At 41.6% G+C, this 16,001-nt stretch overlaps 1 protein-coding gene across 5 annotated transcripts in view; it reads left to right on the plus strand.

The window, feature by feature from the left end:
* celf5a (cugbp, Elav-like family member 5a) overlaps positions 1-16,001 on the plus strand; it is a 181,036-nt gene that overhangs the window by 150,799 nt on the left and 14,236 nt on the right. For 4 of the 5 annotated variants that reach the window (XM_072389750.1, XM_072389752.1, XM_072389751.1 and 1 more), the window contains exons 6-7: positions 3,850-3,996; positions 11,055-11,220. In XM_072389750.1, coding sequence (XP_072245851.1) covers positions 3,850-3,996; positions 11,055-11,220 — 313 coding nt within the window. The remainder of the gene's footprint in view (positions 1-3,849; positions 3,997-11,054; positions 11,221-16,001) is intronic. The other variant, XM_072389754.1, reaches the window with a different exon arrangement.

The raw sequence follows: 16,001 nt of genomic DNA on the forward strand, positions 1-16,001 counted from the left end.
GAGGGGATGCGGGTCAGGTCCGTAGAGCGACACTGATTTTTTTTTACTACATTCCGTCAGCTGAGTTGGCGGGATGATGGAAGGATAAGCACACAACAAAGGAAAACAAATGAGTTACGAATTGTTTAGAAGAGAGAACTGGATGATTGTGAGTGAAGAAAAGAAAAAGAAAGCTTAAAAACATCTGAATGGGATTCCCCGATACAAGAATTAATGGGTGAGAACTTCAGTCGGAAATTGATGTAAAAAGAAGGGGGAATTAACCAAAAGATTAACTGTTTTGAAAACCTAACAATAAATAAGTATCCTGTGTCATATGTACACATCTGACATTTGCAACAAACCAAACAGCTTGAAGATTAGTTGAAAATTCAGTGAGTTTGGGTTATTTTAATTGTGGATAGACCTCCTGCCCCAACAGACCCACAGTGTGAGAAGCAGCTGCCCTGCGTAAACTGTGAGGTAATGGAGCGGACAAAATGCAGTCTGGTTAAAACTGCAAATATGTTTTATTCCTCTGAGTGGTCAAAGAGAAGAAATATAACTAATAGCTATACTTACTGGTGCTCAGCTGCCTCTGATATACTTGTGTAAACATGCTCCCACTGAGAGCTCTGTATCCTTGTTTTTTTTTCTCACTTTAAAATGCTTTTTTACAATTATCATCTCCTTTGAAGGGAAATCATCACATCCCACCTGTTCTCAACATGATCTCTACCTGTGGATACATATCCAATTTTCCAACTCTGAAGCTGACGGAGGAAAATTAGTTTCCAGATGAACAGTAGATGCTATACTGCTGCGTTCCTGAAGAAACCATTGTGCTAAAATTAATTTTTCATTTGTAGTTGTGACTTCTTGAATATAAAATTGTTTCTTAAGCTGTGACGAATGAGCAGCGTGAATGCAGAATGAAGCCAGATGTTCTGTCAAAAGGCCACTTTCACTGACAATACAGTCTGCATTAAAACAGTCTGCGGTATTTATTTTTCATGTAGTGCTTAGAAATGCATGTTCACTGTAAAACGTTAAACACAAAATAGAAAATGTAATTAAAAACAAAATATTCTTTGACATGTGCCACCTGTTACAGTTGTGAGCAGGGTTGGCTCAGATGCGAAAACGTACAGTTATAGAAGTTAAAACCCATATTTGAATCTAAAGTTCTAAAAAATTTTGTTTAACCTACATCAGCTTTATTTTTAGTTGTCATTTTTGCAAGAGAATGAAATGTATGCTAGCCCAAATATGTTAATAGTACTAGTCAGCCTTTTAACTTTCCATCACAAATGCATGCATGCCTATGTTTGAAAATCTATTTTTTCAAATTTATCAAAAAGTGAAGCTTAATCTCTCTCATTCACATTAGGTTATGCAGCTTGGACAGGGGCCAATGAGATGGGACAATAAAGATGCAGACTTTCGCTTTGGTTCAAATCTCTGTAGTGCCTTTTTATTCTCCCTGTTTAACTCCTCTTCCTTCAGTGGCTCTCAAGGTAGCTGGGAGCCGCCCGGCAGGGGGATTCTGCTCACACTTGGCAGCTTAAAAATTTAATGAGACTTTCACTTTGCACTTCATTCTCCTCCCTTTATAGCGATGGAGATTCTGCTTACTGATATCCTGACAGGCCTAAATGGGAAAACATCTGAGATAAACAAATGTGGCAATGGATGCTTAGCCGACAAGCTGTATGATTCAGGTGTCCTGAGGAGAGCCGGTGGGAGGGCAATCTGAGTGTACTGAGCTCCTCGAGGAAAGCTTTGCACATAGTGCGACACACAGTCGAGAGTACGAAAGAGAATGGCACAATGCTCTTATATAACCAGACAGGTCAATTCACGATAAACCTTGTTTCTGTTATTTAAACAGGCGCACTCCTGTCTAGTTGTAGTTGGAAAAGAGGCTGACTGCGAAGTTCCAACTTAATCTGTTCAGATTATATATCTCAGCCTTCCCCCCAAATTAGAGCAGCAGAGCAGGAACACACAGCTCTCATTACCAGGAGGGTAATAGCTTTTTTTTTTCTTTTTTTTACTGTGAGAGGTAGTTGAAATATTCAATAGACACGATACAGAAATGTGCAAATGCACTGTCCTGACCCGCACTCTCCCAGGATTAAACCTTATGATAAGGTGTAAGGAAGGCTGATTGTAAACAAATGAATAAGAAATGGCACTACAATTGTGTTTAAATTAAGATTGGAGAGACTAATCTTATTGTTGATTTAAGAAAAATTGCTTAAGGGATGCATTTTATATTAAAGTGTCCTGTCTCTTGGTTTTACTGCAGAACCATACAAGGCTCTGAGGAGGGATTGCACATACTGGTGGATAAAGAAGCAAAACAATTTGTCATTTGTCCGGGAGGAGTACAGGTGTCAGCTAGTTTGACGACTAGTCTGTTGGACAATTAGCAAGCTAGTTTGCCAGTCAGTAAATCGTTCAACTATCTAGACAACCAGTCATTAATTCAGACAGCCAACTAACTAACTGGCCATCCACCTATAGTCTTTCGAGCCTGTGATTCGACTGAGCAAGCCCAGAGGAGAGGGTTGGGGGGGAATATTGAGCAAAGTGGGGAGAAAGGGAAAAGGAGAGCATAAAATCTATAAACTACAGTGGAAAGGTCCAATGCCTGTCTTAGGGTATCTTTTGCTATCTGTACATGTCTTTATTAGGAGGAGACCTCAGTTAGGGAAGAAATCCCAGACAGAGAAATTAAAAACTTTTTTTGTGATAACAATTCCTGTTATGATTGATGCCATTTAGAATAGCATGTTTGTGGTCCATCACAGCTCCTACTGTATATATCCACACCCAAACAGCCACATATTCCTTAAGTGCTCACCCACCCTTTCAGTTCCAGCACATCAACAGTCACCACTGTTATTGACAGCCTTGCATCAATTTCACAGGACCTCTTATCATGTTTGACACTCAACCTTTCTGAACTGTCAGATCAGAGTAATATTTTGGCCTTTTATGTGGATCGATTGGCTGGTTTGGGGGCGCTGAGGGCAAGGAAGAGGCGGTGCACACAAAAGGTCAACTGTAGCGCTCAATCATTTGAAGATTCTTAATGAAGGGTGTGCGGCAGACACACCTGCTGGTTTCATTATTAGGCTGTATAAAGAGGTAATGTTGATTAAGGGATGTGTAGCTTGCACCAAAGGCACAACGAGAGAGCTGGCAGAGGACAAAATCAGAGAAAGTGTCCTAAAAAGGAAAGAATTTCTTTGAAAAGCAACTATGAGGAGTAGTTATAGCAGCACAAAAGGAGAATAGCTGAGGTGAAAATTGAAAGTACATGTCATACACCGTGAGGCAGCTTTGTTCCCTGTGACTTTATGTAACACTGATTGAAAGAACCGAGGCTTCCTCTCTGCCCATCTGCCTGTTGTTGATCTATTCACTCATAAAGGGGAATATACATGCCAGCCACAAAATGAGAAGAAGCCATTCTTGGCAGAAATCCAAATGTGCAATGATGTTGCATCTCAAATGTTGCCTCCGCCTTCAAAAGAAAGAAAAAAAATCTCTGACATGCAAGTGGAGGAGCTCACAAGGTATTGATTGTAACAGCAGATGTTGTTATTAATAAACATACCAGACTAAGAAATACAAAATAATAAGCAGCATTGGATCTCTTAAGGTTTTGTTCCTGTCTGTCTCTGAACATGCAGTTAATCATCATGATCATGGATTTATCTGAAAGCCTTTCAGGAATGTGCACCTTCTTTGTCTTCTGACCTGGTGATGCACTGAAACTGGTTTTCAGTATAGCCAGTTTGAGTGTCCATGCCTTCTTTTCACTGATTTTTTGTTTGTTTTGTTCCCCTTGCTCCTTAGGGTGCTTCCTCCAGCTTGGTGGTGAAGTTCGCGGACACAGACAAGGAGCGCACCATCAGACGTATGCAGCAGATGGTAGGGCAGTTTGGCATCTTTAATCCAGCCATCGCCCTTCCCTTCAGTACCTACAGCTCTTACGCACATGCGGTGAGTTGGAAAAGGCATATGAAGCATGAGAGCTCCTAGAGTAATTTATGTACATTGGAACGGATTATTGCCTACTGCGTAGTGGGCACATTTATGAAATGAATTTGAAAAGTGCAATGAAACTCAGCGCTTTTTGACACTGTCGTTCTTGGACAATAAAACTGTTAGGTCAAGGCATACTAGTCTTTAAAGCTGCTATCATATAATGCAATATATTGTCCTGTCATCATTGTGTCAAATGACCACTTGTGTGTGACAGTTCCTGCTCAAAGTGTTGAACCCATGGAGATTTACCACCCAGCTCTATAGTTCCCCTCAAAGCTCGACTATTTCACTCAATCACTCTCATAGTTTGTCAAAGAGCTTTCAGCCATATTATAGGCAGGAATTAAAACCCACTGTATGCTGCTTCATCAGCACCAAACAGAAGAAATCTCAAACTCTCAAACCTAAGGAGACATTCAGCAGCTAGAGATACTGATCGTTTCTTTGTGAATCATGACAAAACAAAACGTACCTAATACTGTTTCTCGTTTATCTCGAGCAGGAACAATCTGTAAATGCTGCTGGTGCTTACCACAGTTAATATAGGTTTAAATCCATAGGTGCTGTCACATAGTCTAGAAGTTCTTTATTTCCTCAACAACTTGACCTGTGTGGTGAAGCTGGGCTACCAAAAGCTTTCCTTAGACCCTACATTCTTACCATGTTGTTTCATCCAGGTTATATATGTACTTTATGAATGATTGAATAAGCAAGGCCTGGTGAAAGTACTGTCCAGCCAAAGCTGATAATTAACAAAGATTAAAAAGGACTATTGACTACTTGTCAGATAATGGTTGTTCGTGCTCTTCATCCTGTGCACTCATATTTAGTGATATGAGTACAAATTAGTGTGATTATATATAAGTAACTAATGTTTTTTTTGTTAGATGTGTGTGGCTTTGAATGTAGCTGAATTATTTTCTGATGTATTTCCTTACGACATTGAAGACTAAAATCAGTCAAAAGTAGTGCTGATGTTTTCTTATAAATATCAAGTCTTAAATTGCTGTTTATGTTCTGAACCGTGTTGGGCTACTCACTGTCTTATTCAGGCAGTACCACAGATGTTATAGAACTCACGTCACATATTGGACAAACAGCTCATTCCATCTGAACAGTTTTTTCCTCGCCTCTAACTCATTCCTAATAACCATTTTGATGTTGTAACACAGGGTAAGTGTCATTGTTGTTGTCTCTCAGTACACTCGTAGAATTTGACTTATTTTTTTCTCGGACATGGCAGATACATAGGTGAGAAAGAACTTGGCTAACTATTGTCACTACCATCAGCTCCACACCCACCCTTCTTCCTTCTCAGCGCTGCCGTGCCATTACAACCAGGTTTTGGCTACTCTTAGCACGTAGGCACATTTAGTTGGCTTGTACCCTCCAACCCCTTCATCAGCTCTCCTCTGCCCTCCCACCACCGCCCACCCAACCCCTCAGGGCATGGCACCGTACACACACAGTAGACCCTCGGCTCTTTGATGAGTTCAGACAGCCTGTGCAGCCCCTCTCACCATGCTCCCCCCTTTACCCTCGATCACACTGCTTCTCAACCCTGCCCCTCTCCCTCCCACTGTCCCTCCCTCTGGGCCTATGAGATGCTTCAGGGTCCACAGTTGACTCAGAATATTCCACAGGCAACTTATCTGCATAGAAACTTTCTTCTTCCCTGCTGAGGCAGAGCACACATACGTACCCCCTCACAGCGTACACTACCATATGCATATGCATGCACACTACCTGCTTGAAAAAAAACTAAAATGAATTTCCATCCAGCACTGAGATAAAAACCTGGGCCCCTGTCACAACACACTGCATAAATGCACATAATGCATCTCAGAGAATTTATTTACTGAGAAGGAGAAACACAAATTCATCGTTTCCTGTATTCATTTGGATGTAGAAGTAAATTTTTTTCGCAGTTTCTAAATGCCAGGATTAATTGTTGATGTTAGCCAGGTCTTGGGGGCTTATCCATTTCCCTCATTTTCATATCACAGCCATGGGACCCACTGTGAAATGTGCAAATTGACCATCCCAGAGTAATTGCGAGGCCATCTCTTGTGCACTCTCCAGTAAAACTCCCACCTTCATTACCATTCATGAAATGCAGCCCTTTCCCGGGAAATGTGGAGAAATGCAAATGTTTAAGGGGTGGAGGAGGCAGTGGTGGTCTGCAGGGAGACCATTGTGCCCTGCTCAGGTTGGCCATGACTTTTATTTACTGTGGCAGAGACCTGTGTTGGCTCATACAGACACACACAAGAGACGCACTTCTTCTCTCCTCCTCCACTCTCTCATACAGAGAAAAATGCAGGAAAATGCTCTGAAATTCAGTTTTGAGTGAAAGTAACAAGGGCATGGTGGAAACTTCAGCATTAGAGAGAATCAGTTACCATTAAATCTAAAGTACAAATTGCAAATATGAGTTTTTTAGACACATTATGCTTGTGAAGGTGAAATTCTCCTTGAATTTAGAAATATGAATCACAGAGATTGTGGATGCTATGAACCTGAATATTACAAACAAACTCACCAAAATAAGAAAAGTTGCCGCAGAAACTCGGAGGAGAGGCAACCTTGGAGATAAGCTCACCCCCAACTTTTGACAAAGTAATGAGTACGCAAGAGGCAGTAATGGATTATCAGTAAAGTCTGCGTTATCACAGCTCAGTAAAGACTTATTTAATGACTAACGACTGGCTTTCTAGATACGAATGAAGTGGAGTAAAGAAAATACTAGTTCCCTTCAGTGTGGGTGTCCAGCTTGTGCAGCAGTTGTGTTTACCTTCGACTCATTGGTGCTGGCTGCATACGCACGGTGTGCAGACTTCATTTCACTGCAACCACCGGGAGTGTGCTGAAGTGATACAATGAATGTTTCGTTTCTGCAAGATAAACTACGCACACTCCCCCAAGACGAAAAACCTGCAGTGACAGAAAAAGGACTTTATCTCCAAAGACACACTACGTGTTCGCCTACTCTCCATATACACTGGCCAAGAGAAGACGAAATGGCAAAGTACGGGATGCAGACACAGGGAGAGATGGCATATATAGCTATAGCCAGTGAATACAGTAAATGGTAAATTCAAAGAGCTAGCTCTTCACTACAGCAGTGGATAGGATTATAGAGTTGAGCTGACAGCCAGTAAATTGGATTTTAGTCAAACCAGGAGAAGGAGGGGCTCTGAACACAAATTGGAGGGGTACAACACTGACAACATATGCCAAAAATGAGAAATGTGCCATTTTTATGACAGACACAGACACTGGTGTGCTCTGACAGAACACATCCCATTTGCAAAGGTGATTTCATAAAACACAAGCCAAGGAAAGCAAGACAGTGAGATTCATGTTTCAGTACAGTGTCGGTGTTGAATGATAATAGCTCTTCCGTGAATTGCTGAATATGAGTAATAAAACTAGCTTTATTACTTTTTTGTGTCCTCCCTTCAAGACAAAAACATCATATTTGTACACAGTTAGATGTCACTTTTCTTCCCCTCATCTTCTGAGGTGGTGCCTCGTGGTAAAGCCAGCCATTTTAGCTCCTCTTGGTTTTTGTATCGAAGGACAGGTGAAAAGTTTCAGATTTAAGGGGCAACTCTAGCATGGCACGGCTCTCGCCTCCATAAGATAGTAGGCTACTTAAACAAGAGGAGGAGGGATGGCTTAACTTGCTGCTAATAGTGACAGTATGAGTGTGAATGAGAGGGAAGACGATGGCTGTAAACTCACATTAGGAAACATCTCCCCCTGTCGGCAGGATCCACAGTCAAACAAATCTTTTTGCCACACAGCACACACTAGAAATGATGGCAACAAATTACGGCATCATTTGGCTGTACTGTAAACCTCCCGTACACATACACACCCCAGTATGTGTGTGTGTGACCTGATTTCACTGTATTATACTTGTGAGGACTAGCTTTTGACAGCCCTTGCATGTGCCTCAACTCAAGCACTCATGCACACACACTGCAAAGTGCATCGGAGATGAAAAAAATCCTATTAAAATCTTTCTGTGGTAATGCAGCCTGCTACCATGGTGGTAACAAATGTGGCCCTTGAGCACCAGTCCTCAGTCTTTTAGTTCACCTCATTGAACTGCTGTCTCCCTCTCTCTCATTTTTTCAACCTTTTTCACCCTCTCTACCTCTCCCCCTTTGCCTCTCTTTGTTTCTGTCTCCCCCTCTTGCCTCCATCATTGGCTGTTGGACTGTAAGGGGTCACATGTCATAGGGTTAGGAGTCAGTGAGTCGCAGAGCGGCACAACAGAGATAATTGCCATGTGATAAAGAGGTGATTGCCTGCTAGCACCAGGGGAGAGTAATGCCATCAGGTTGCAATAAAAAAGCAGATGTCTGACACTAAATGAATGCAGCTGAAGTTCGGGTAGCTTCCTTTCTTCCCTTCTATCTCATGCACTCCTCTTTTGTTCTGCTTGTTTCTGTCTGCCTGCTCTTCCCTGTTTCATGAGGTGAGAAAAGGTAGTAAGAAAGGGTTGTGTCTATGATGATGATGACTTAGTTGTGCTCATTCTTCATCAGAGACATTTTCTATCTGCTGGGTAGTGCATGAATAAAGAAAAGGCAGAGACTTTTGAATGTAGAGCTTTTGAATTTTTGAAAGACAAGAAATAAGGACATGAAAAGTAACATAGAGTGACTTTAATTCTGGCAATATTGCCACTCTGCTTTCTGCTCTTAAGCTTTTTTTTTTTTGGTATTTTTTTTCTTTATCAGAGTCAGTGTATTAACCACTACATTCAAAGATAATTACATGCTTGAATTTCCTATTTGCTGGATTTTCATGTGGAGCAAAGCATCAGTTAGTGCCAGAGTTATCCATGACAATCTGACAGATGGCCTGTATTATCTTAGACATGAGTAGACAGAGAGGATGATATTCTGGACAAGCTACGATTTACCACAACTTCACAGTGGCCACAATGAAAAGGCTGCAGACTCATTAGAACCAGCCCAAAGTCCTCAGTCCTCTCAAAAAGCCTCGCCTAAGAAAAGACAGACCCCCCGCTCAAAAAAACTTCAATGGTTGTGACAGTGTATTTATTCTGTAATACCAGCCCAGTCAGACTCATCGGCCTAAAGTCCAACACTGTTCTCATCCTAATGGAAGGGCAGTCACAGCATTGCCAAAGCAGGTCAGCCCCAGACCTCTTTGTTTGTTTCTTTGCCATTGCTTTTGTCAAGTTTCTTGCTCTGCTTCTGTCTTTTTTAGCTATCCCCCCTTGAAGGCTCAATTCATCTTATTTGGAAAGAAATAGATGATCCCCATTTGTCAGGTTGATAAAATTATGCAAATAACAAAAGGCGTTAATAGATAGCAGTGGCGAGGTATGTGGCTAATGGATGACACGCCAGCACTGGACACTCTACAGCAGGACAGCCACTTTCAGGTTACCTGACAGGGGCATTGAGGGAAAATAATTGGCTTTTCCGTTGCCGGATCCACATGCAAATACAAGCAGAGTGCAGTTCTATACCTTCACAGTCTCGCATTGTAGTCATTAGCATCAGTGCCGGTGGCAGAGGAGTTTGATTTCTGCCTATACGAGTCAGTCTCGGGCCACGGACATCAGCAGCTCCCTTGACACATACAAGCTATGCAGTATTAAACAGATGCAGAAATGGGGGCAAGAGGTTGGCCCTGCTGTGTTTGTATTCCTATACCACACAGGTCTGCATGCCTGATGGGCAGCTACACAGCCAGCAAAAGATTATTGATTCCCTAGATAAACCCACTGGTTCACAAGCTGCAAAAGCCATTGTACAATGATGGATTTTCTTCCGAATTAGGCATTCAGAGTGTGGTTTTGCACTGGGAGGATTTAAGCAGAGTGTGGAAGCTCAAATAGTCTTGATCACTCTTCATGCATGTTGTATGCGTGTGTGTGTGCATCTTTGTGTGCGAGTGCAGTTCAAGGCAGCGGTGCATTTGAGCTTGTCCTATGCATATGAATGGACACTCCATGGGCTGCATTTGATGGAAAAGAATTTCAGCTCTCACTTCTCACTTCATGCTAAATAGAAATGCAGAGTGAATGAAGGCTATTGATTTTATCTTTTTGTGGAATTGTCCAGCAGGTGAAAATCAACTACCATTGACTGACTAAACACGCTGTTTTACTAACATGGTCTTGAATTCGAGTTACTTGTCATTGCTTGGTTTAAGAATATAATTTTAGTGATTTAGTGACTTAATTTACAAGGAGCTTTTCAACAGAAAAGACTGTGGTCATTCAGTGGTGGTCCAGCCCAAATATGTATCATATCTGAAAAATACCCTCCATTTTGTCAAGATACTAACCAAGTGAGAGGCCAAGATGACGTCCGACTTGAATATAAAACAAAGAAAATTTGAAGTCCTGGATGCATGTCAGCCTGCAAGCAGCAATCATCATAAATACGTCAGAAAATTCAGAGATGAGCCAGGGGAAAAATGGACAAGAGTGGGAGGCGACTGTGGTATTTCCATACAGCCAAACAAAGTATTGTGAAGTTTGACAATTGTAAGGAAAAAGCCTTTGCGACTCTGCAAACTTTCCCTGTCCCCTGAGCACAGAGATAATGTGCACATGTCAATGCCTTGATTTGTATGAGCCCAACAGACAGCTATTAAATCGTTTCTGCAGCTGGTGACAGGCTTCCTGCTGGGAGGAAAGACAGATTCACTAAACATAGGTTGACAGGCTTCTTTTTTCTTCTCTTTCTTTTCTTCTGCTCTACTTTCTCTGCACTTCCCTTGCACTATCCATCCATCAACCTCTACATACCTTCCTCCCTCTGCCCTACCCTTGCCATGTTTCTCTCTTGCTCCCCATCTTCCGTCTTTCCCTGACTCTTCTGCAACTTACTATATTTTTCATCGCCATCTGTCCTCCCCTCACCTCTCTCGTTCCCCTGTCTCCCTCCTGCTCTCTCTCGCACATCCCATCCAACCATCCTCTCCTCCACCCATCTCTCCGTGTCCCTCTTCTTTAGCTCATGCAGCAGCAAGCGGCCATCATGGCAGCAAGCCACGGAGGTTACCTCACGCCTAGCGTGGCTTTTCCCACCACACAGATCCACCAGATGGGGGCGCTCAACATCAACAGCCTCCCACCCACCCCCATGACCCCGGTGTCGGGTGAGTTTCATCAAACCCTGGGTGAGCACTCAGTTTCATTCCCTCTCCTCTTGTGTGTTTTTGTTTCTAAACCACGCCAGCAGGGTCAGCTTGTGTTTTAATCATGTCTGTATGCATATTGGTGTGCAAGTCTTTTCTGTATGTGTGTTAAGACTAAAATCTAGAGCTGCAGCATGGCCAAAAGAAAGAGCGCCTGCTTAGTTGTAATCCAAAATTATTCCTCTGGAGGGAAAGAAGGAGTACAATGAGATTTGCATGTTTATGTTGTTTGCGAATGCTGAAAATATTTGGGGTTACTGTTGCAGCAGAAGAGTAAGGAATATCAATAACTAAGTTTACAGATAAGGCATTAATTTCCCCATAGTATTTTGACCTTGCGCTGTGAAGCACTTGTGCATGATCTGCATGCAGTTGTTTTTGTTTTCCATGACAAACAGCCCCTATGCAGAAACATTATAGAGATCTGCCATAATAGAGAAAAGGGAAGGACTTTGAAATAACCTACCCACTGCATAAGCTTTGCTTATTCAGCAGTGTTTTGTTTTCCTTTAAACAGAAGAAACTTGAAGATTCTTCACTTCACAAAAGCATAAGCCCAGATAAATTATACAGTATCTAAGTCTTTGTTGTGTACTGCTCACCTACTTTGTCAACTCTGCAGCATTCAGTTTCTAAGCTGATGTCTTTGGTGGCTTTTATCGAGTTCATGCAAGAAACATTACAATCACCAGAACAATAAGGCCAGTTTTAGATGTTCTTTACAGCGATCAAATGAACCCAGTTTCTACAAACCTGCAGCACTTTATTGCGTTCTTGTTGAGCTGCAGTTTTTGTAGATAAAAGATATTCTGTCCACCAAGGTGCTCTCAGTCTTACTGTTCAAATCCTGTTTGTTCTTTCCATACATAATTCCCAACATTAAGCTAAATCAGAATATGTAGAAAATTTGCAGAGCGGGCACAGAGGAGAGTGTCACAGGACAAATTGTAGCCTTTAATTCAACATGTCTCCACCTAAAGCCACACAAACCCATATATGTAACGAAAGATGTTGCCAGTGGACACATATGCTGTAGACATACATGATATCATTCTCACCATGGGGCAATATATCTTGAGAGGAGACCCATTTGTCAAATATTCACAGTGATGTTTCCAGTGCAAAGTGTGCACTTTTGGGCGGGCGTAATCAATCTGAGACAGTGATTAAAAGCAGAGCTCAGTCTTGCTGAGAAGCTCCTATTTTGACAGCTATAGCACTGACAGTATTGCAATTCAGACCTTTGTGTTCAGCACCCATACCTGTATTTTGCAACACAATAGTGCTGATTGAAGATAGTGCAACTGTGTCGCAAGGAGCTCAGGCTTTGTGTGTGTGTGGGTGGGTGAGGCCGTGTGTTTGTGTGAGAGGCTTTGTTCTCCTGTAAGATTGTAGTGTTTTTGTGGTTTGTGCATGAAATATATGAAATCAGTGCTTTGCTCCAAATGAAATATTGCTGATTTTGCTTTTGTTGTCTATGAAAAGTACACCAACTACTTATGAAGAGGGAGATTTAAGTTTCATATCCACTGGCAATTCTGGGAGCTACCAATCTGGTTTAAGCAAAGAATAAAAATGTTTATGTTTAAGATACATATATTAAGAGAGACGCCTGTAAATCAGGTTTGTGTGAAGTGGTGCAATTGATATCATTTTCCACCAGAGACCTTGGGAAAAGGGTGATTATAAGATTTTGGGGACTGTGGTGAATATTAAATCTGTTGTTTTCTTTTTTTTTTCATTCATTAATTTGAGGGCCGCTGCCAGCAGCTGGAGGAGTGGTAGCTTGCTGCTTTGGTGCGCACAGTTATTTTTGCTCTCCTTTTTCACACTCACAACCATGACTTATTTAGCGTTTGTTGAAGGCATACATAACGTTACTGGCAAGGATGTCTGTATAAGTAGGCCAAGAGATTCTGACACTACTGAGACACTGTAGGACGCCTGCCACAAGTTGGTGTATAATTCATTGTAATATCTGAATCTTAGAGTGCATTTCTGTTTTGATGGAGGTGTAATTTTTGCATTAAGTTGTCTCATCATCCAAATTAGAGTTTGAAATTTTGTGTGCAAAAGTATATAAGGTGGAGTTTAATGAATTAGTCCCCTTTGCTTTAGAAATAAAAGCTGCTGTCTATTGACAGCTGCACTAAAGCCTGTCTTGATTACGCACAAAGCTCTGCATTCACATAAAGCCACGATGATGGTTGAATATATGAAAAACCTTTCTGATCTTTGGGTAAATGTGTGATCTTAATCTTTTATTCAAATGATCAGGGTAACCTCTGTAACAAGAAGAATCTTGTTTGACAGCAGGCTGGAGTACAAAGAGGCTCAGAGGTTAAGGGTGTTACTCTGAAAACAATGAGACATCCATTTGATCAACAGATGCAAAGCATTTAAGCTTGATGGTGCATAAGCCGTTTGCCAGATGGTTCAGCTGATTAGAGCATGTATCCTTACAATGATGCATGATGATGCTTTTTGAAAATAATGTTCACCAGGTGCTGCTTCCTGAGTGCAGCAGAAGAAATAAAAGTTAAACAAAACAAGGGAAAGCAAGGAAAAGCTGGAGAAACAGGATGGGAAAGAGGGAGGGCGAGGGAAGCAAGGAGGAGAGAAACGGCGAGAGCTAAGGATCCCGCTGGGTATATGTGGTGAGGAACACGCAGAGTCAAGGATGCTTTATTTGGATGAGAAAAGTGTGTAATCAAAGTCACTCTAATGTTCTGTTGCATGGTGCTGTTCCACAGTGAAGATGTACACGCACAAGTGCATTTTACACAAAATGTACTGCAGATGCTGCACAGCCAGAGACAACCCACTTACAGTGAGGCTGGATGAGCCACAACATCCCTGCTGGATTCAAACATGGTTACACCGCCGGTGCAGAACACTTCCATGGTGACGAACACCAGGAAACTAATGAACTGTTTGACATGGTGATCTTTCTTAATATTACCTGCCCTCCATGGCTCATGGCCACATTTTATTTAGACACATTATTTTTGAGGAGTAATTCTAAAACAAGCAAACGAAAGGGATGGATAAGCTTGGAAGTTTATTTACCGCAGAATATCAGCTAACAGGCTTACACATCAGTTACACACCACATCAGAGCCTGATGAAACAGCAGGCAACTTTAACACCTTTCGGTTCTAATAAATGGGGTGACCTTCAGCTCTCAGTCCCTCTCAGATTGTAATGATGGATCAACCGTAGTTGCTTTCTTTAAAGTTGTCATATGAAACACTTACTTTTTAAAAAATGTCTGTAAGCTAACCGAAATGTTCAAGTGTGTAGAAACAACAGCTTTTATGTGATGTTAAAGTTGTCAGTGTGTCGTATTTTTGAGATGTTTACTGTAGTGAGGATGCTAATCCTGTTTGCACAGACTTGTTTATCTCATAATAACACCAATCCCAAAACTGGGTAATGAGTCACTGTAGCATCCACTCTTCTCTTAGTCCAACATGATAAGAAAAGAATGCACCTCTTGCAGGGGCAGTATATTTCTTTTATTCGGTGTATGATTCTAGGCTTTGTCAGTCAAGCTGAATGACAGGCAGTCAGTGAATAAAACTTGAAACGCAACAGTTGCTGAAACTCTTAGATGGCCTGGGGATGTGTAAGCCAGCCAGAGTCCCTTTAAACAACCACCGTTCTTTGCCATGATTTTGCTTGGCCTGCGGCCACTAGGTCCAGGTGACACAGAGAACTGAGGGCGTTGCCTTTAGCAAGCCAAGAACATGTAGAACACAGTTCATCATGCAGCTTAGCTGTTATCATTTTTATTGTTTAGCAGTTCCAAATAACTTTTTTACAATAACAATTCTGTTGAAGCATCTATGAGTACAGACAAAGTATTCTTTGTGTCAGTATTATGTGAAAATTAAAAAATCATGCCGATAGTAGTTTGAGTATTTCTAAGCTATTTAACAGGAATAAGAGAGACACTCCTCTGCTTCTACACATTGTACTTGGTTGTACTTTAGACTGTAGATTAATTCTATCTTCAAGGGCAAAACTATTAAAAATCTCCAAGGGGTCTTTAGATACAAATGATGGCAAAGCCACTGAGCTGCATGAGTGTGTTCTCCCGGCAGCTCTTGTCTATACAGACCTAATCTGTGTGAGCAATACTGAGGTCCACCAGCTATGGAGCTTCAAGAAGCTGCCCAGATCTTCTGCACAGGGATCACTTTGCAATATTTAGTGCACTGCCTGTATATCAGCCTCAGAAGGAGAGCAGACACCTCAGTATATGTGCTACTGTGAAGAGTTGGCACATTTCATACGAATAATTGCTCAATCAAGTTTCAAATAGTCTTTTTTAATGTCAGCTGAGAATAAATTACAAATAAAAGTTTGTATGAAGATTTTCCCCTGAGTGTGCTGCTGAGGTTGGAAAGAGTGTTATTTAGTTTGGAAATAGACCAGGCAAGTTCTACAGATTCTAACATATGTTGGAGGGATTATTCTGACTTTTTTTTCAAGGCTTTTCTTTAGATATTGTTAAGAAAGCCAAAGTAAACACTGAAAGTGAAGCACACTAAGAAGCTCTTTTCAAGCTGCCCATTCAGAGCGTGAGTTATACCTTCTTGTGCATCACCCTCCTGTTTGTGAGGCACAGAGGGAGAACGTTGAGTCGAAGTCGAGCACACCAGGACACAGGCTTGCTATTCGATAGCACATTCTGATACAGTGCTCTGCCATCTATGTTCAGTCCCTATGAATGACCAAAGTGGTAAACAGGAGCGTTT

The sequence above is a fragment of the Leuresthes tenuis genome, unplaced genomic scaffold (assembly GCF_036924035.1).
Source record: "Leuresthes tenuis unplaced genomic scaffold, fLeuTen1.0.hap1 SCAF_7, whole genome shotgun sequence".
NCBI lineage: Eukaryota > Metazoa > Chordata > Actinopteri > Atheriniformes > Atherinopsidae > Leuresthes > Leuresthes tenuis.